Consider the following 22,261-nt stretch of genomic DNA (forward strand, 5'->3'; position numbering starts at 1 on the left):
AATGCCAGATCCAAAGTTCGTCTCCATCATAAGGGGTCTTCGGGTTGCGCTTTGTCTGGTTCCTCACCTAGGACCTGTCTGCCTTGGGTGACCCTACCAGGGGCATAAAGCCCCAGACAGCATAGCTCCTAGGATCATTGGGACACTCAAACTCCTCCACCACGATAAGGTGGCAGCCCAAGGAGGGCTAAATTGACTGTTATAATCCTAATTATGCTGACTCAACAAGTTAAAGTTGTGAGGCTATTGGCGTATTTTTGTTTTAAAAACAAACTTAAATCAAGTCAGCTCTTTTTCTCTGTCAGCAGATTCTAAGTTTCATATACCTGTATCTGTATAGGTATCAAAAGTGAAAAAAGTGGATTGGTTCATCCTTAGTTAAAACCAACGACAACGTCTCTCTGCTCGTCTCTATCCATGTGGCCAGACAGAGACTTAAAGAGGAGCAGCAAAAGCAAAGGATGTGAATTAGCAGATATTGCCAAAACTCATGGTGTCACTCAGGACATGTCCCTAAATATTGATCTGTTTGCATGTCATGAAGTCGTACTTCTTCAGATTTTCTATAAGACTGACTTCTACTGGAAATCCCTGCTGTCGAGAGAATCAGCATTAATGGCTGAATTACTTAAGTTATGACAAATTCAACTTCCAAACAGAATTTCAAAATTTCTGTTTGGAATAAAGTATTTTTGAAATTGAATTAAATTCTCCAATCAAATTGATCAAAAATAAATGTTTTACTACCTTGACACATCATAGCAGTAATGCTATGGGTCAACTTGACCTAATGACCCATCATTGTCCAAGTTGCTTCTGTGTTTCAGTCTTGTAGTCTAATTAAGCCCTGCCATTAAAACCATGGTTGTATTGTGCATGTCAGTACATTTTAAGAATTTCTAATTGACCACAGCACACAATCAGATCTGCTTTGAGCTGAATAACAGTGTATCCTAACATTCCATTTCCCAGTTCTCTAACTGTCAGTCAGGAATTCAGCTCAAGTTTGAGCGCTAGCCTTGCTGAACATTTGGACAAAAAGGAAATGCCTGCCTCTCTGGGGGAGCCGTCTGAGACACACCCAAATGCTCTGAGTCCAAATTCCTAAGGTGCACCAGCAGGAAACGGCGAGCTAAAGCGCCAAGACAGAGCTTGGAGATTTTAAACGTAATGTTTGTGGGAATTGCTGCTCTAAGGAAAAAAAATCACCTTAATTTATTCCAATTATCCTTTTTCTCCTGTAAGCAATTAGCCATCATATAAATGTATCCCTTTCTGTTGGTATATTTTATCTTACACAACACAGACGAGAGTGAGCAGGGTTAAAGAATCCAACATAGCTGAAGCCCCTCCATAGTGAAACACACCTGGATGTAACAATTTGACTGAAACAGGTTTTTGGGCAGGCAGAGACAGACAGACATGTTGCTCAGTGAGTTTTTGCAACCAAGATCGAGAAGCAACCCCAAACTCCAATCCACTGAATCCTCTCCTCCGATTCTCTGATTCACTGAACAGACAAGCCAGTGCAACGCTCCACACTGCTACTCTTTGCGTCAGATTTCTTTTCTGCAGCCTCTCTCTGTCACATTAAAAATTCTGACTTGCCCTAGTTTGTGTGAACTGGGAAAAAGCAGCGCTGCTCAGCAGAGCAGACCAGGCATGTGTACTGACAGCACATGCACAGCTGTTTCAGCTGTTTGGAATCAACAGATGCATGTGCAAAATAAACATAATGAATGCCAGAGAAGTATGTGAAGTCTCAAGGCGCCTGCAGGCCAATCCATGGGTCCTGTGATACTTTATCAGCAGAGAGAAGGCACACAGACAAAGGCGCAAAGATTTCATTTAGGGGTCCTGTTTACCCACAGAGATAAAGCAGAGTGCTAACACGTCCTGCTGGTGAGCGCCACTCCCCAGTGCACAGTAGCTGACGGCGAAGTAGCTAAAAAAAAATCACTTTGAAATAAATATGTTTGAGAATGTGAGCTGGAAGCAAATGAACTCCACCAATTCAACCTGAATCCCCCATCCTGTGTAAATAAGCCATCACTGGCTGTCACAAACCCGCTCCCCCAGCCAGGACAAAGGACGGCTGCTGCGTGGGCCGCCGCAGCTGACTGTAATTGCAGTCTTTCAGACGGGAAATGGCAAATTGCTCTTCTCATCATTAACAACGAGCTAAGACAGAAAACAGACACCCAAGCCTGCAAACATAATTATGATGACATGCTGGGATGCAGAGGAGCTGCTAGAGAACACATCTGGAGCTTTCATGAGACCACAACACACTGACTCAACAGGTCTGGATCAGGGCTCTGGACTATGTTGGTCCCCCAGCCTCCCACATCCCCCAACATGTGGCTTCTTAAAGCGTTCTTTTTTTAACCTTAGCAACAGCCTGGGAGACTCACTTGTGCAGGCCACAGATGGCGGGTCAGAGAGCGCTCGGTAGTAGCCGTCTTCACAGTCGCAGCGCCACGAGCCCTCGCGGTCATTGAAGCTGTGCGCCGGACAGCGAGAGCACTGGAGGTCCTGAGAGGAAGACTTGTAGAAACCACGACCACACGCTGGGGACAGACAACGAACAGGACATTACACAGGCTGCTTTGCTTTTCAGTAGGAACTGTATGACTTAAGCAACTTCTGTTTGGTTTCATTTGTAGATTAGTAGCAAAACCTTAGAGTGTTTATTCATCACACAGGTGAAGAAATGCAAGTTCACACACAGGGAGCTGGAAGCTATGAGATTCTACTTTTAGAAACATCTAATCCAGATAACTCTCACTTTACATAGCTTGAATTTGCTTGAAAATATTTTAGATGAAGTCTAACCAGGGACCTGAGCTCATTTGGAAAAAAAAAATCGTTTTTTTTTTTCAGTTTCATTACTGAGCATTACTAAAAATACAACCCTTTTCCTCTCAACTAATGCAACAGGTCAGCTATGTATGAGTGAAGAAGACTCAAAATGATCAATATTCAGCAGCAGTGAGGTGTTCTGAACTAAGTTAAAAGAGGACAAATACGTGACAAATGTGTATGTATATATTTTCTATGACATCTGAGCAAGAGAGCAAGTTTTGTAGCAAATAGCAAGAAGGCTAGAAAGTGTACCACAAACTTGTTCTATTTAGTCTTTTAAAAGTTTGAAAATCTGCTCCAGTCATGGATCATGCTGGATTTGAAAATGGTTCTGAGAAAATGGTTCTCAGATCTCAGTCAAGGTTAGCATCTACATTCCCTAGGAAATACAAGCAAACCGTGCTAATTGCTAATTTAAGATACTTAACACAGTTTAAAATAACGTTTAATCATTTTGTCTCCTCTATAAATTATTAGTAAATGTCTGTTTTCTCATTCACACAGTGTGACATCACCTGTCTGTGCACCAAATATAAAAGGACACTCGCAACAGCAAAGTTATAATTATATCCAATGTTGTTCACATAATTCTTATAGAAAAATCAACAATTTGTGTCAACAGTTTTTTAATAAAACATAATCAGTTTAGAGTTACAATAGAAGTTTGTATGTTCAGATCAACAGTCCTGAGGTTTGTGACCAGCGTTACTTCTCTAAAATGGAAGTCAAGACTACTTACTCAAAAGTCCAAAACCAATATTGAAACAAAAATCATTTCTAATTTAAAATTCAACAAATGCCTGGAATGTTGCCAGTACTTTTATCTGTAATAATCCAGCCGAGCCAGCTTCAAACAGGATCCCATTCAATAATGATCTCAGCAGTTCTTATAAATCACTAAATGTCTTGAGGTGATATTAGTCCTGTGCAAACAAAGTCCCAGCAAAACACCAGGGTTCCCATCGTGAAGCAGACAAGACAGAACAAACCTCTGCTGTCAAGTGTTGATGATCTAGTCAGTTCTCTAAGGCAGGCTGAGCCATAAAGTCAGCCATCCCAGATCTCACACTGATGCACAAGTCCAGGGATAAAGAGGAGCTGGGAGGGAATAAAACTGAAGGATTTCTGTTCTCATAAACGCTCAGGTCAGCAGAGGGCTCCGACTTGTTTAGAACAGGAGCTATCAGTGAGATATAATAGATATTATACAAGCACAGATTTGCATAAAGAACAATTAATGGTCAATCTTTGGCTTTTTAAGAAGCAACAGCAGGAGTCTTTCACCTTTTATCACATAGTAGAAAGAGATTAGGCCTGGAATGACAACCATCATGCTGATTTGAGGGTTAGTTGAGTGTTTTAAATAGTTTCTGTGATAACAATTGATTTAAAGGGGTGTGCATGAGGCTGACATGCCACTGTCATACATAACATAAGACCTGTCATGAACATGAAGAAGTCTTCATGAATATTTATGACCTTTGTCATTAAATATTATTCTGTAAATAATGACAGTCTTAATACAATACAGTTTCTTGAGAAAGTCAGAGCAGCCAATGCCAACTGGTGTGTGAGGAATAGTAAAAAGAACTGCAACTTAGGCCACATGATTTCAATGTTCCAGCTGACAGCAAAAGTTAGCTCAAAAAAGAAAAAGTAAGTAAATCGTTCTGATTCCAAAACAATCTTCAAGAAGTCTATACTTCAGTGAATAGATCTGTATACAAACTATGAAATTACACTAAAATGTATTTTTCATGAGCTACTGGGGTAAAAGGGCTATGATTATCCTTCTTACTCCCCCTAGATTTCAGATTTCCTCTTTTGTTCAGCTTATTTTCTTTTCCTTCAGCCACCAGCCCTCCTGACAGCTCTGGCAGAAGAAGGACGGAGTTTTCCGCTTTACCACTTTCAGGGACGAAAAAGACGCCAAAGCTGAAGCTGAAGCTGAAGCTGAGGGGATCCTGTCTTGGGCGACATGAATGCGCTGTCATTCTCTATTTATTGCTCTGCTGCAGCCTTGTGAAACAAGGCCTTTAAAAAAAAAAGAAGTAATGACATGATTTTTATCTTTAATCTTTCTTTACCTTTGTGAGCCGGTAATTGAAAACAGATCCAGGAGGAGGTTGAAAAGCCTGAATGCTGACTTCACAAAACCTCTTCACAAAGCTCTCCAGTGCTTACTCATCATATTTATTTATTTTTATACCATTTTTAAAGTTCTGACGAGAGATAATATTTAGTAAACAGCAACGTAAGCCGCGTGTAGTTGTAGTGTCTAATATGCAGTGTAAACAGTGGCACATAATGACACTGGAGGGATTTCTGCAGCTGGTTAAAATTGGCTGGATCCTACAGCTTTCAGCCTGAATGCCAGCCATTTTACCATTCTGATAAGGCGGTGAGCCTGTTTGCCTTTGGGTTTTTAAGAGCTCATCTGCTGGGTGGCCAGCCTGCCGAGGGGGAGAACCCAGCTGGGACTGGAGCTAACTCCCACAGTGACAGCAGACAGGAGGATCTGCAGCCCACAGTAGAGCGAGTGGGAGGCTTTCGGAGAAGAGTTAAGTGCACTAAGCCTATAMCTAGGTATAACTATGAGCTACAAGCTACCACTTGTAGTATGCTTGTCCTCCATTCTTTAAAAATGATGTAGCCTCTTCAGGTGGGCGTTTTCTTTAAATGCTTCCAGTGATTTAAAGACAGAACTTTATTTTATATAGATGTTTTAGTTTTACTCAGAGGCACAAGGTAAAAGCCAATTAATATGGGCCAAAAAGTATGTTAAAAAATCTATCATTTCTGCATAATATGGTTACATTAGTGACCATATAATACACATTAGCTCATTTCTTAGCTGCACCTTGCTTATGCCAATTTTTTTTCCCCATTTTGCTGTGATTGAATGTACAACATTACACAATAAGTAACAGTGCATCGATTGCACTTCTTATGCTGATCACAAATCGTTTAAWAATCTGGCCTGCCGATTCCAATTTTGGTTGCTACCTAAGGGGACAGTGGCAGATTTTCAGACAGCAAATCACTGATTAGCTGTGAGTATCAGCCAGTTGGTGCACCTCAGTAAACAAGGTGATGGACTTGGAAAGTGACTTCTCTGCAAGTTTTAAAAAAGTAGTTATTTTCAATTCCTGTGAGCACCATAAACTAAATATTTTTTTAGGATTAGAAAAAGAAAATATGAAAATCTGTTTTTCCTTACAATGGGGTCAACTTTATTCCACAACTCCAGTCCTGCTTGGACATCTTTTACTAATCCTACCTGAAAGAGTCAGCCTCGCATTGTGTTCCTCTCACCAGTAGGAACGTTGTACCACATTTCTTAATAAAAACCTGGTTACTGTTGACTTTTCTGATGGTGTTCATGCCTAGAGACATCTGCTTAGTCTGACGAGTTCAAACTCAAACCGTTTGGCAAATCTGTCCTCCTTTGCCTTCGCTTTTGCCATGTTTCCAGTTACATCACAAATAAATATTTATGACTCAAAACATATATGCTGGGAAATCTGGTTTTTAATTACTCACATTTGCTGTTTCTGCTTCTTTCCACTGACAGTATATGTGTTTATCAGTGCACCCAGCTGAGTTTAGCAGCCGGAAATGTTTACAGAGCCAACAAGGCATCAAATGAGGTCTCAGAAATCGAACGGCTGTATGACACGGGCAACTAAGTGTTTCTGCAGCTCTCACCACAACTGGCAGTGCATTGAGTGACACGTACAAACATAGCCGTCCCAGCCCAGCATTCCAGTCTTTCGAGGAGTTCTCCTTTCCCTGCCTCTCCACGCTGCAGGAACGCTCTCAGTCAAAGCCAGTTGATAGAGACTGAGAGCTTTCTTTGTTGACTGTCCCTGCAGCAACACTTTCTATTTGACGAGAAATAACTGCAAAGCAATTACTTTGGCTCTGTTCACCCGGTAGCCTTCCCATCTGACAAAATGACTGACACCTTACGAGCAAACAATGACACAAACATGTTAAAACGCTGCACAAAAGGCCTGACTCTAATACTTGCAATGACTATGACAGGAGGACTTACAGTCCATCATGTAATTACATGTATAAGGACGAAGTATTTCAGAATGATTTGTTTGGAAACTGGCTTTTAAGCCAGTCTGGTCTTCTTCTTGAGAAGATAAAAGGTGTCAGCAGGCTTGCACTTGTTGACAAGAGGTCAGTTATAAAAAGCTCAGCACTCAATCCAACAACGGGCTTATTTACAACACAGACAAACAAGTCAGTCCCTTGAGAAGCAGGCTGAGGTTTAGTAGAGCCTGCTACATTTGAGCCAGTTCCTCAGCAGGCTAAAGAGAAAGCAATCTGTAATTTCCCTTCCACTGGTCGAGCATTTTCATTCATTCATTCATTCATTCATGTTAGGCAGACACCCCAGTGGGCAATTTTACAAAGAGAGAGGACAAAGACCCTGGGAAAGGACAGGTCCTCAGACTAGTGGGACACAGATAATCAAACACTCCTGTGGCTACAGTGTCTCTATCAGAGTCTGGAGAGCAGGACCATGTTTTTTTATCTTGCACTGATACATATGCACAAAATCGGGAAGAGGGGATTTCAGTATTTTCCGAAGACCGGATTTGTTTCCTTTGTCCTCCGAACTGAGCATCTTAAAATTCATGAATTGCATCCAATTTTTCTCAGTTTGGCAGTGTCATAACTCTCTGGGTGAAGGACAGCAAAGGAGGAGAAAGTGCAGAATCAACTCCTTATTTACCAAGTCCAACTTGCTCCTCCTCGTTCAGACTGAAAATAATGGTAACACTTTATTTGAAGGGGTGTGCATAACCCTATGATAAACTATAAATTATCATAGTTTACAAAATCATGCAAAGTTGGTATTTTTAATGGACTTTTAATGCAACTTTTAGAGCAACTTTGCATTAAAAGTGTCATTATTTACCGAATGACACTTCATGACAACTATCATAAACATTCATAAAGACTTCTTTATGTTCATGACAGATGTTATGTCATGTTGATGACAGTGTCATGTCAGTCTTATGCACACCCCTTCAAATCAAGTGTTACAAAAATAATTAGTGGCCTTCTCTGGAAGTGACACAATGGCACTTAGGTTTATTTTCTTGTCTTGCTTTTGCTGAGAAGTTGTGTTCTAAATCCAACCATTCAGGAGGAATATGTCTCCAGCAACAAGAATTAAACACTAGTAAAAACTAGACAATAGTTTTTAGATACGTGTTACCATTCAAATGATGGGTTTTATATGATGTGAATGTATAGATGGATACATGAAAACACAAGTTCCTTACAAAGCTGTGGACTGATGGGATTTGGACGTTAAGCTGCTGTAAGCACTGTCACCTTGACATCAACTTCTAACTCTGACCCTCAGCATCCTGGGGTCAGTTAGGTCTTCATCAATATGGACTGAGCGTCATGACACTGCCAAAGTCCCCTTCTTCACAAGTCATCCAGTGAAGAAGGGAATGAGTCCAATGTGTAAATCAAGAACACATTGAACTCATCCCCTTCTTCACTGCAGGTCTTGCTTATTACTGCAAACAAACCTGTAGCGGAGAACAAGACATACTCAAAAATCTCTGACTTAGTGGAGAAATTTGTATCATGGCCACTTACAAACAAGATGGCCAAATCCAATCCACAGTAGAAGTACCAAGGATGAGGACACAGTACTGATTACTTAGCTCTTAGCATAATGACTCAATGTCAGTGTGTTTGCACAGATTTATATATATTTGCATAGGAACCCCACATTCCTATTGCAACAAGCTCATTTGTAAGCTTGTTGATGGGTCATAAAAAGAAAAAAGTTCATATTCAGAGCTCCAAATAATTAAGTGTAATTTAAAATACAAAAGAAATAACCACTGAGGAAGGAAATCTCAGATATACCAGTTCCAGGATAAAAATTAAAAAAACGTGGACTAAAAGCCATCTCTTGGAGGACCTGAAAACTAACCTCCCTTATTTGCTTTCAAGGCACAACTCCAATCAAGGTTAAATTGTTTATTGGTGTTGAGCACAAATGAAAGGAACTGGTCAAAGCACGGAAACTGGGATATTGAATTTCCTCTCATCGGTCTCAATATTGCTGTGGACAGGGCTAAAAGTGAATTCAAGTGTGAGACTGTGGGAGATTCCGTTTGTTGTTTGGAGACTGCTGGAACCAAAGTGAGAATGACTAGTGTGGGCTCTTCTTTCTCCCTGGTCTACACATGATGAGTGCCGTCAGGGCCGGGGCCTCCCCCCTTTCTTCTCTGGCCGCCCTCCTGTCTGGCCTGATTATTTGTTAAATCCGCTCAGGCATATGTGGAAGGAATGTGTGCAGAAGGGATCCAGCTACGGCTGTGGAGACCCGGGCAGAGCAGGATGGGGGATAGCACCCCATTAGAGTGATAAAAGAGGCAGAGGGAGGAGAGCAGCTGACAGGACCAACACACTGGCCCCGCCGCTGATGAATGCCAGGTGGAGCGGTCAAGCACGATAAAGGAAACGCTTTATTTTCTTTTTTTCAAAAAACACTAGCTTTCTGTAAAATGATAACGAAGGCTGGCCTCTGAGGTCGTTATAAGCATCAACTCTAAACACAGCTTTGGTTTAATATGCATCCTGTCACCTGCGGCTTCACAATCTCTGTAGTTATATTTCCTTTGTAGGACTGATCTTAATATTCACATCTGAGTGCTCRTGCAGAACCATGTGGTTTGTAATGGTTCTGCTTTCCGCATGCCATTTTTCTCCATACCTTATTTTATTATTGAATACATTTTTCTGCCAAAGTAATTTGGCCTCAGTGCTAAGTAGTTAAATTTACTGTAGATTATTTTGTCACTGATACTTTATTTTCAGAAGGTGACAGGTTTCAGCTGTTAAATTATGTAATTGTAAAAAAAAAAAAAAAAAGTCTGCTTTAAAAAATATGGCAAGAAAATGACTGAGGAATTATGTGACTCACTGAGTTTTAATTATTTGTACAAAAAGTCCTAGAGCTCCCCCAATGCCCCAATGCCTGAATATATAGCAAAGTGCCACAACCGAAACAAGTGACCCCAAAATAAAAGTAACAGCAAAAAACATGTTTCACAAATGATAAAAAAGTTTGGCTTGTTGTGGAAAATGAGAAACAAAATCAACGTGTACCAAAGGTGTTCAATGTGCCAAACATAAAGGACACCTTACCAACAAGCTCCCATCTTAGTGCGAGGCCAAGGATCAGAGTCCCAGCATGTCCCTTAATGYAAGAAATCATCCCTTATTTTATCATTACATTCTGATAACATCTCACCTTTCAAGTTTGTGTTCAATATGTCTGCTTGTTGTTTTTTCACATCTTTTATTCTTCTGCATGTAGATTTTGTAAAGGGGTTTAATAAGGTAAAAAAATATATTTATAAAGTAGCACCACAAAATCAGTAATTTGATTTTAAACAAAATTATATTTCTTTCATTTATGACCTGGTCTCCTGGACTACAACACCATGTGACGTGTATATTAACATTAGATAATGTGCATTCATTTAGCACATTAGTGAAATGGCTGCCCCATGTGAAGAACATACACAAATATGGTCAAATATATTAAATTCATTTGTTATTTCAGCAATTGAACAGAAGCTTAGAATTGTGACTTTAATGCTTTAGAATTTTTCTACATGTCCAAAGTATTTGTTGCAGCCTAGCTTAGCTAAGCTGGAGACAAGGAAGGAAATTCCATTTCATTGTCGGGGTGGGGGGACAGTAAACAGGGAGATTTCTAAGAGCAATTTAGTGGAGTTGGCAAACGTAWAGTGAAATTTAACATAAAATGTGTAGTTAGAACCTTATCAGCACTGTATGGAGTGTACTGARTAATTGGTAATTATTGTGGGTTGAAATTGCATGGCTAATATGTACTTAGTACATATTATTAAGTACATATTAGTAATATGTACTTACTAATAGTACATATTACTAATATGTACTATTAGTAATATGTACTATTAGTAATAGTACATATTACTAATATGTAAAATTAGTAATAATATTAATATATTAATATTAAACATTAATATTAATGTTTAATATTAATATTAAACATTAATATATTAATGTTAATTAATATAGTAATGTTTAATGTTAATTAAACATTACTATATTAATGGTCACATTACTATAATTATTACAATAATGTTAAAATAATGCCCATTATTAGGCCCATATCTCTTATATAAAAGGTTTTTAATGTACACCAATAATAATAATATCTCTGTTGCATCTTTACAAAAATGTAAGGCTCTAAATAAAAACAAGGTTTGTTTCATTGGTTTTATTGTTCTGTCCCTCAGTACAAGTTATGCATTATTCAAATTTGTTATGTTGCTTTATTTTAAAAACTTTTTTGGTTTTTCCATGTCCTGGATGATTGAAAACCTACAATAGGTAGAACTAATGAATATTTGGGAAGTATCATAGCTTAAATTTAGGTTCAAACCACCAGCTTTTTCTACAAAAAAAAAAATTCTGATTTTATGTCATGCTTTAAAAAGCTGTACATTGAAGAGGTTAATAAATGAAGGCATACTTTATTTTTTCAATTTATTGTGAGCTGCTCTGCTTTCTCTCTCCTCTGCTCTCGGCTCCCACACACTGAGCTGTCAGCCACTCAAAATGCTCAGCCCCTCCCTCTCATTTCAGACTCTTCTCATTAATGTAAGAGTTAGAGAGCTAAATATAATTGAAATATTTGCTACCTTCGACAAAAAGAAACATCAAGTCTCTCAAAGCAATAGCTACGTTTGCTGATCATGATTCAGCTAAAGTAATGGAATAACAAACTGCAGTCTGATTTTCATTGTCAATGTGTTTCTTAGCAGTGAAAGAAAATAAAATGTTACATGTTTTTTGCTGTAAGTATTTCATTACAGGAAGTTTTTTATTTTTGTTTGCATTGTAGAGCCACAGAGCTCCTCAGCTCAGAGCTCTAACTCAGCCTGCGGTCCTATTGTTGCTGTTCTAACTGTGGTGGGGACGACCTAAAAGTTCACCATTATTTTTTTCTTAGATGAATGGCAGATTTACTTCATTCTTTGTTTCTTATACTTTTCATATTAATATTGTTTACATACAAAAGTTTATTTTATTATTTATTTGGGAAGGATAGGGGAGAGGGGGATTCTACACTTTTTCAAGATTTGGGGGGGCTGAGCCTCCCAACACCCAAATCTCATGGGATCTCCAACTATGACAGGAGATAAAATTGTGTCAAGTGAAGAGGATATTTAGAAGTTTGTCTACATAAATATAAGGTACAATATAGTGTTGAGCAGTCATGTTTGTAGAAATGCAAACATGTGCCAAGAAAATGGAATGTAAGAGTTTGCATCTCCGCTTCTCTAAGAGAAGCATCTTGTTTTAAGTAGTCACTTTACCCTTGAGCCCAAAATGTATTCCAGCTTGGGACTACCTGACACATCGCTAGGTGAGTGAGAGTAAACGGGGTTAGTGAAGGTCTGGCAGCTCAATTCTTCTCACCTTGGCAGGCTCATCTGTTGTCTAAACACAAACAGTTGCGTAAGATAAGCTGGTGTGAGAGCAAATTAAATCATTCACTCCTTGCAAAAAAAAAGCCAATTCACCTTTAAACTCATCTGATGGCTTCTATCACAGTGGGATCCACTGCTAAGACTGTCATAAGCATTCTCTGTCATCTGTTTCAAAAAGCCCCACGTCTAGCTGGATGCTCTGACAAGCATGAAATGCCTTTTAAAAGCCCAGCTCCTATTTTATGTTTTTCAGCTTCACTTTCAAGGCGTGCGATTAGGACCATGACCGGGTGTTCTGACTATACGGAGGGATGTCAATATCTCACACAGAGCCTATTTCTTATGCATTAATGTTGCCCTGGGTCTGCTTGCATTGCTCTGATTAAATGTGACTTATGTTCTTTGCCTCAATAAATAGTAGGCCTCAGTGTGTACATTCATCAGGCTCTGTTTACTGGCCTTTTATGCATGCTGAACTATGGCTGCATCACTTTTATGGACTAAAGCCTGTGGTGTTTTCCCCTCTGATGTAAGAGCCTCTACATCTTGTGAGTAATTTAGAGAAATGCAGACCTGTGAGGAATCCTGGCTGGGTGTATTTCTCCTTCTAAGTCAATGACACACTCAACTCATGTCACTGAACGGCCAGTATTAAAACTTTTAAAACAGTTTAAGTGTGCCTTGAAGGATGAATATTTATTAAACAGAATGCATTTACTAGCATTTTCACCAACATGGTGATGCTAAAATATTTGTTTGCTAGTCTTTTTTGCTGTTGTTGTTAAAATACAAATATACATGAAATAAACAAAAAAATCAATATCACAAATGTGCTTCAATTGAAAATCGTTGTACATTGGACAGCTAGTACTGCTTGTCTACCTATCATTAAGACAATAAAACCCTTTCTGTATTTGCTAAGCTGCTTTTTGATATTTTGACAGTTTATCTCTGGTGATTAGCTGTAAGTCTTGAGATTGGAAATCCTTCCATTAGTTTAGATCAGGGCTAAAAATCTAATCTGACCACATAGAAGACAAAAGCAGCACATTTGTTGCACTGCATGAAACCAACACGTCTCTTTGACATCAACTACCCAGCGACGTGCGGTGAGGTTCATAGCTGGTGAGGCACTGACTTCATCATAATCAAATATATAAATATAGATCCCCTGCATGTTATTGTTTACATACAGAAATTTTGTACAAGCGGACAATGCTGGAGAGCAAAAGGACAATTCTTTAACCTCATCCATGGCCGTGGTGCCGCAGTACAGTAATTCCATTAACTCAATGAAACATGGAAATGTAGATATTGTTTTAGTGCTATGCTCCACAACAAAGGGGAAAAACTGTTGAAGTACAAYTCAAAGCCAGTGTGGTTTTAGGCTTAATGGTTATTTTACGTTTATTAATAAGTGATCGCTGTTGTAGATTATAGCAACTGCTGCTATTAGCTAAGCTAGTAGCAGTTTGCAGGTCATTTCTTTTCTGAATTATTTAAACTGTAGCCCACAACATGCACATTTCATTAAAAAACTGAATGACAAAATGTTATTACCATCTTACCTTTACTATAAATGAAGCATGCGTCACTCATTCTGCACAAAAATGTCCCTTCATTCAAAGTCCATCCTCGACATCCCAAATGGCTTTAGTGYGACCTGGCTTTGAATAGGAGTGGTTGACCGGTCAGGTTTGGTGAGACTTCTTGGCAAATTATTTAAGTCACAAAGTCCCATCTGAGTCCACACAGTACCACACGTTGAGAAAAAATGTCCTGCTAGAAAAGGCAGTTTCTAGCAGGACATTCACAAAACCAGTCTTGTGTACTCCTTCATTTGAAAAGAGCGCTGGTGTTCTTTAGTATCATTTCCTGCTTCGATTGAAAATCCACTTTAGAAAACTGTATAAATGCAGAAATGTAGTCATCCATGTTGACGTCGGAAGAGAGAAGAAAACAATAAATGTATCACTGCATTTGACTTATCTACTGTATCCTAGTTAACTGTCTCTTACTCTACAGTCATGGAGTCACCAGACCCATGTCTGGGATCATGAGCGCCCCCTGCCATAAGGCAAGAAAACTGCCTGCCTCACCTCGAATCTGTTCTCTGCTATTTATGATCGCTCCTCAGCAAACTGATCACTTTACACAGACACAGTTGGTGACAAAAAACACTGTACATTATATACACAAGTTTAATTATGGAAAATCAGTTCATATATTTTATTGGCGATGTACAGACAGGAGGAAGACTCTCCCATCGAATGGCAGCCAGCGCAGCTAGTGAGAGGTTGTGCAATTCAAGGTGAGGCTCGCTGCTGCCTCACCAGCTGTGTTGCCGAGCATTTGAATGGGAAAAAGCGAAATGTCAGCGATTTTTGAAGAAAAAATAATAAAAATTTGTTAAGTTAAATGAATACTTTATAGTACAAACCACGTGGAGAAAATAGCTATATAAATTATCTTATCATTATATATTATTTTTCTTTGATGACAGGCCTCACATCCCTCCCCTGACCACATGTCACTGCAACTACTAGTTTAAGATACTTCCAGACTTCTGAATTTGCACTCTGTTGGCTTACCTGTGCAACTTCTCCCATTTTTAGAGTTTGCTCAACATACTCCAGCTCCATTTTATGTCTTATTGTAATTGCAGTGTGAATCAAGTGCAAATAGTCTGAAATGTGTGACTGAGAGGAGCGGAGCAGGACAGGGCCACATGCGCATTAGTTGTGCAGTTCGCTGCACTTGTTACAGTCTGATTATTTTCTGCACCTTCATTTCTTTCCTTCCTCAACAGACTAGACTAAGCAGATTAGCGCAACTTTATATCGTACAGTCTTGTTTAGTCTTTTCTGTGCTACATGTATTGTAAACTGACCTGACCCAACCCAACCCAAACAGCAGGCATTAACTGTGACCTGACTGGGCCTGACTTTCGGCTSGGATTCGGGTCAGGTTATAGATTTAAACTCAAATTTTTGTCGCCCTAATCTAGAGCCGCCTCTACAGTTTCTCTATCAGAATCAAATCAGGACCCTTACTAGGACGCGCCACAATATGAATTCTTAGTCAGAAAGACTAATCAGAAGATTACTTTTAACCAAAATCTCATCAAATCTAGGCCTATTCACATTTTTAGATTTCACTGGGCTGGCTACTTTAGTTAAAGAATCAGCCTGGTCTCTTCATGCCAAAGATATTTTAGCCATTTGGATGGACTAACCAAATAAAGATGAAAGTGGCCAAAATGCTAAAATATATGAAAAATAATGAGATTGACATGACAGAAGAGACAAATGAAGAGTGAAGTTTGATGAATAACAATTAACATGGTTAGTATTAAACAATCTTACATAATATGTAATGCTTTCCTAATTATGTCCAAACTTAATTTGCACTTTGAATCCGAATGCACTATACGTGCTGTGGAAGCCATCAGCAGGCCTTTGGCATACTGGTTTGGCTCAGTGGTCACTCAGAGTGGTTGAAAACTGTAGGTTCAGTTCCACCTTCCTCCCTGACCACATGTAGTTGTTCCCTTGGGAATAGCACCAAGCTGCCAACTAACCTGTGTTCATGAGTGACCCAGACTCATGGTCCAAAGGCACTTTGAGAGGTTTTTACAAGCAAAAAAAATACACAAGAAGTTCAGTCCATCTACCACTTAGTTTGGGGTAAAAATAAATCAAATGTTTCTGAAGGCAAAATGACAATCTGTAATTTAATTTAAAAACTTGCTGATATTTTAACCCGATTTTAATAGTCTGACTTACTTTTTTACCTGATCTTAGTGGGTAAATGTCTTTTTGGGGACTGAATTCTATGAACCATTAGTTATAATCCTTGGCCTACTAGTATCTTCACAMCAAAGATGTAAGAAGCATTTCAGGCTCACAAAACACATCAAAACACAAAAAGCTCAGAGTCTTTGCTAATTTATTGCCCATGATATTTCCCATCATGGGCAAAATTTTCTCTTCAACAACTCCCCCCCCCGTTTGGAGGAACAGGAGAAGCAAGGTCACAGTGTCCATGAAACCATAAGCAGAATAAAAAGGAAGCCTTGAAACTTGTAAGAAACGGCTTAAGACTGATTTGGCATTATGCTGGATCCTCTCCCCAACCCTACACATACTGGGAAAGGCTCTGTCTGTCTGCCGAGTTCCACACGTCCACACAACCAGGCCATTCATCCGAGGTACCTGTGCTTAGCAGGAGATAAGTAGCTTTCTGTGAGAAACAATGAGAAGATTAGCATTCCCTTACACCGTGTTGGAGGGCACCAAGCTTTGCCCTCTAAGAAGGGAAAACCCAAAGGAAGCACCGGCTCCGATGTACACAGCAAAGATCAAAGCCACACTATGATTAAGTTCTACTGAAAATTAAACAAATTCTTCTGTGGTTTGAGTAAAACTAATACAACAGCCAGTTCTTACATGTGGAAAAGTTTGACTAGCTTTCCAAAGAAAACATACTTACGCTTGTTTCAAATTTTGTGACAGTTCAATTTAGCATCATGACCCTAAATTGACTCCAGGATGTCAGATTATTCATAGTATTTGTATACATACGTCACCTAGAAAGGATCAGATTATTGACACCAACTAATTACGGATATGATAAACTAATTTAATTTTTACTCTTAAAAGATGCAGCTGTAAATATGTTGATCTTATTTTCTGTTGTTTGGAGCAGCAGACAGTTTTTCCTACTGATACTGAGTCTTTAAAAATGCCTCCTTACAGTCCTCTGAGAAACTGCAGGTGATACTTGCTCACTTTCATTTTATCTGGCAGGAGGTAATTATCTCAGAACAGACATGCAGAAAGGTACTTTTTAATCTTAACTTAAAATAAGTGGAAGACCATGAAGTGAACGCTGTTAAAGAAACATATCTGCTGTGGTTAAAAAGGAGATATAAAAGAAGGAGTATAAACTCAAAAAACATGATTGCTTCAACTCCATTAGTCGCTGCGTACATCAATACAAAAGACCAAACTTAAACACCTGTCCTCTCTCCTTCAATTCCTGCTGATTTACAGCTTGGATTTGGATGTAGAAAATGAAGATCATTCCAAAATGATATGCAGTAAAATGATGGCCTTTCTCTCTGGCTCTGCTCTGTCATGAATCTACACACTGTTTTCCTAAAGAGTACCTTGCTTTTTTGAGCTGCTATGTGCTTTTTCAAATGGCTTCTCAGTGACATGGAAAATACCCCTGCCTAATCGTCTTTTGTTTAGTTCATTTAACTCACATGACAACAGGAGAGTGGGCCCTTAAAGGTAACCGGGCAGATACCTTTTATGGATGACATGGCTTAAAAAAGAAGTTGTACTGACAGACACTGGAAGACAGAAGTGAAATCTCCATTATGGGGATGAAAACACAGGATCCACAAGTGTGACAAACCCAAAGCACCCTGCAGCCCAAGCAAAACTGCTGCTAAAATGTCCCCAGTCAGCAACTGGGCATTATCTCTAGATTGTTCCTGTGCCTACCAGCCCTCCTGACCTTGATGCAGCCTGTGTTAGTCCGGCCACTCCAACACAGATGCAACAAAAAGAGTTAGAACAATGTCAAGCTAGCTCATCCCTGCAAAACAAAGGCATCGCCTGGACTCAGATGACCACTAAAGCTTGTGCAGGTCTGGACTGATTTCTGACTTTCCTTTTACTTGTTTTTTTAATTCAAAGAATGAAAAATCTTTTGGACCTTCCATCCATTTTCTGCAGGTCAACGCAGGGCTGTTGGGTCAGGAAAGTTGGAATACCCAACTTTCCAACCATACATGTATGGTTGGAACATGCAAACCGCGCACAATGACTCCCAGACTGAGAATCAAATGTAAGACCTTCTTGCTAAATGGCAACAGTGCAAACAAACTACAACTTAATGCATCTTAGAGCAAACCACAGGACTGTGCGACAAAACAATAACAACAGCTAATGATTGCAATAGACAAGTGATAAATATCAAAAGAAATTTCATCCAATATAATGTCGATAATTTCACTGCTCTGGAACCTCAAAGCATTATGGGGGATGTAGGGATGGCAAGGCTTTAGCCACTCAACCCCTCATAGCCCAACTAAACAAGGTTGGTGGCTCTTTGGTTACCTAGCAATAAACTGTTGTGTAAATGCCCAACATTAGCGCACTCTTCACTCGAGTCCGATTAAATCCGTCGGACACTCCCCCACAGAAAGAAGTTTTTGTGACCACAGATGCGTAGTTTGTGATGAACTGACTTATACAGAAAACTGCAATCACATCGAACTGTATTGTGAGCAACACCAAACTGATTATGTCGAGAGTCAGTGGAACCAGTCGCAAGGACATGTACTGTGACTGCTGCTCTCRGTGCAGCMCTGACGGTTGTGCGGTGGCGCGCCTGCTGGAGAAGAAACGGGGCTAGGCACTCAACAAACTCATCAGACTTGCTTGCATCAATTACAATTGTGGGAAATGAAGGAATTTGTCAAGAGAAGCTTTGGCAATTCATAAACTCAACTATTAATTCTCAAGTATTGCCGGACAGCAGCACAGTCAGTGAGGTTCATGGAATACACCCAGTATGTGTGAGAAGTTTCATTTGTCTATTTTTTTTAGCTAATTATGTTCCATAACTGCCTAAAAATAATATTAAAAATAGGATGGAGTAAAGGGAGAAAATAAGTACAACAGCTCAAGGGGAAATTGTAAATAAAGAAACAAAAGGTACCAGTTTGGCAGCAAAACAAAAAACTAATCATTAAAAATTTATATTGACTGATATGAAATACTTTTTATGTTTTTCTGCCATATTGCCCAGCCCTACTTTGCATGACTGATTAATTATTCCCATGCTTGGTTATTATTAAACAGTAGAACTGGTGTTTGAAAAAAAACTTTAAAGTTCTGACAGAAGCAGCTGCATTTTCTGCAACAAAGCCACCTTGACACTTTTTAAGTTCTGCTTCCACCTCTCTGAATGTTGGTGGAGAAGAAACTGTGCAGTTATGTAATAAGTTATTGATTTTCCTCTTAAAGAAAAATTGAAGCACATAGCCAGGGGTCTGAGGTTTCCTGAAGGAGCAGCTCCACTGACAACCCAGCGCTCCCTGCTGCTTCCTGAGGTAGCGGGACCCCAGAGCCCCCTCACATATCACTTTCACCTTCATGCCACAGGGACACAACACAGAACACCAAAGCCATTGTCTTCTGACATGGAGTTCGCCTGTCTGATCACATCCCTCTCAAGAAGCCAGCAGGCAACCAATTACAAAAAAGACATCTGTGCCACGGTTTGGATAGCTAAAAAGGGCAAAAGCTTAGAACGGCAAGAGGTTTGAAAGCAGGGATCGATGGAGATGTCTGAACCTGTTAGTGCAAGTGGAGATGAGAGCTCTGCACTGCAGGGAGGGCTCCTTTGTCATGTAGGGGGGAGGGGCACAAAGAGGTGACTCCTCTGGTGATCAGGGGTCAACTGCTGCGATCATCCATCTTCTTCTTGACAGTGTCCTGTCAGCCAGGGCGCTCACGTTACTAAACACAACCGGCAGGCCTCCATTGTGTTCCTGCGCCGATCTGCAGCCATGTGTAAATGAAGGTACCGACCTCATGCATGGTCTAATGTGAACCTTGGCATCACCTTGGAAATAACATTAGCTGACATAAAGTCACAAAGGTCTCCTACACTGGGGCTTACAAAGTACAACTGACCATCTGGCTTTGTTTGTGTGGGAATGTTTTCTTGGAATCTCTCCCTTCACGTGATGCGGCGTAGGGTCTCCAATTAGGCCTGGCAGGTCAGATTCCAAGAACTCAATCCCAATAATCTGTCACTTTTTTTACTCTTGTTAAATTTAAAATAGTCATGTCCAATTCACATTTGAAAATAAGTCTTAGACTGGAATGCATAAACACCAACAAAACATCCATGCCCCATCACAAAGAAAATGATCTTTGACTTTCATAAAAGATCAGAAATCTGATGACTGCCTTAATTTTAGATTGTCTCTCCAAATGTGCTTCATTAAAAAGAGTAATGTCTCTAAGTTTATTTCTAATGTTTAGGCCTGCAATGTTGCTCAGTTCTGCAAATGAGTCTGGTGAATGAAGAAGTCTAAGGAGCCTTCAGCCATACAGTTATCCATCATGTAAATGTACTCAACAGGAAAAAAACTAATTGAAACCATAGTACAGCTTAACAGGAATTAACTAAAATGTGTTAGAATCAAAAATCACAGAAAAATCCCAGAAAGTACAAACTGATACTAAAAGCCAGCTCTTCATCTATGACTGGTCCCAACAGCCTTGCATAAAAACTATTTTCACCTCATCGGTTACGASATTCTGATTATAATATCAATGTGTTAGATAAATGTTCCTTATTTGAAGAATAAAAAACGGAGAGAATGTTGGTGTATAAGAAGACATGTCTGCATGTCTGTACTGTACTGTCTGTACTGCATGTCTCCTGTACTGACAAAATGAAAGTCAGAAGGTCAGAAGTTAGAAACAAAATCCTCATTGCTCAAAATAAATCAGGATTTTCCCATCAAAACTGCTGTAAATTTCTTATCTTCAGTCCTGTGACATGCTTACAGTAAACTTCTCTTAATCACACTTTGGTTCATAAAACAGATGATGCAGCATTGATGAAGCACCTCAAGGAAATGTTGGGCAATGCTGCTTTATCTGTAAGATACTCACAATAATTAGATATGATTCATGAGGCCTGAGCACAACAGACAGAATTATGCCCATAAAGAGAGACTTCAAACATCTGCATGTCAACATCTAATAAATGTTGAAACTTGGTTGAGACATTTACTCATCTTTTTCACAAAACAAATAACCTCCCCATTTTCAGCCTAGACATGTTTTATCCATAACCTCAACCAGATCCATCCTCAATGGATTTAAGCCACTGCTATTAATGTCCTTTATCGGCGCAATTATTTACTTGTTTTACTCATTTATTTGTACATTTGTAAAACTTTAGCTTAATTTATAGCATCATTTTATTCCATGTGGTCACCTTAATAATATTTTGTCCTGTCATTTTTTTCCAAGAGTGTTAGGCACAATATCTTTGAAAATATATTGTGGCAAAACAATATCTTTTTGCCTAAAATATCAAAATATCTTTGAGAAAAAAAGAGATGGTGAGATTTTTTTTGTTGCCAAAATCATTTTTTTTGGCAAATAAAATCATTTGATCTAAAAATGTTGCCCTGAGAATCATCAGACAAAAATTTTGATAATGATTTGTTGCAACATTTTCACAACCCAAGAAAGATGAACAGGATTCATGTTCCATTAGGTAAACAGTTTTTGCATTTGAGTAACAGCCCCAACATGCTAGACCTGAATATTAATGTATTATGTGCTTTATGATGCAGCCTTCTCAGTGTATTTGCCAGCCCATTGTGTTTAATTTGATGTGTTGACAGCGCTGCTAAATTCCACAGAAAGCACAGCTGGCACGGACCAAACCGTGTGTATGTCCACCCTTTGCTGCTCCTCATTCACAAGTGTATATTTGAAAGGGGAGAGGGTGAGGGCCTGGATGTGAAAGTAAAATAAATAGTTTTCCTCTCTGCTTGCCAAACCCCATTTTCTAACTTTCTTCTTGTCCTTTCCTAAGAGGAAGTACCAGTGGTTTTGTCTACTAATGAGAAGACATTAGAGCAAAAGACCGACAAAGAAATATGGTAATGCAGTTAGGATTGTATATAGGAATCATAATCTGAAACTAAATGTGATCTTTTATTTTTTTTTCACATTCTACAAAAATAATTTTTGTCCCTCTCCCAGTAGAGAAACTGAGATAAAGACAACTAACTGTTGGGGTAACTC

General features: G+C 39.3%; 1 protein-coding gene across 9 annotated transcripts in view; it reads right to left on the minus strand.

The window, feature by feature from the left end:
- Window positions 1-22,261, minus strand: part of epha7 (eph receptor A7) — a 210,597-nt gene that overhangs the window by 180,574 nt on the left and 7,762 nt on the right. For 8 of the 9 annotated variants that reach the window (XM_008398595.2, XM_008398594.2, XM_017302238.1 and 5 more), the window contains exon 4: window positions 2,415-2,570. The exons of the other annotated variant lie outside the window; for it this stretch is intronic. In XM_008398595.2, coding sequence (XP_008396817.1) covers window positions 2,415-2,570 — 156 coding nt within the window. The remainder of the gene's footprint in view (window positions 1-2,414; window positions 2,571-22,261) is intronic. 9 annotated transcript variants of the gene reach the window in all.

Source organism: Poecilia reticulata, linkage group LG21, assembly GCF_000633615.1.
Source record: "Poecilia reticulata strain Guanapo linkage group LG21, Guppy_female_1.0+MT, whole genome shotgun sequence".
NCBI classification, from domain to species: Eukaryota; Metazoa; Chordata; class Actinopteri; order Cyprinodontiformes; family Poeciliidae; genus Poecilia; species Poecilia reticulata.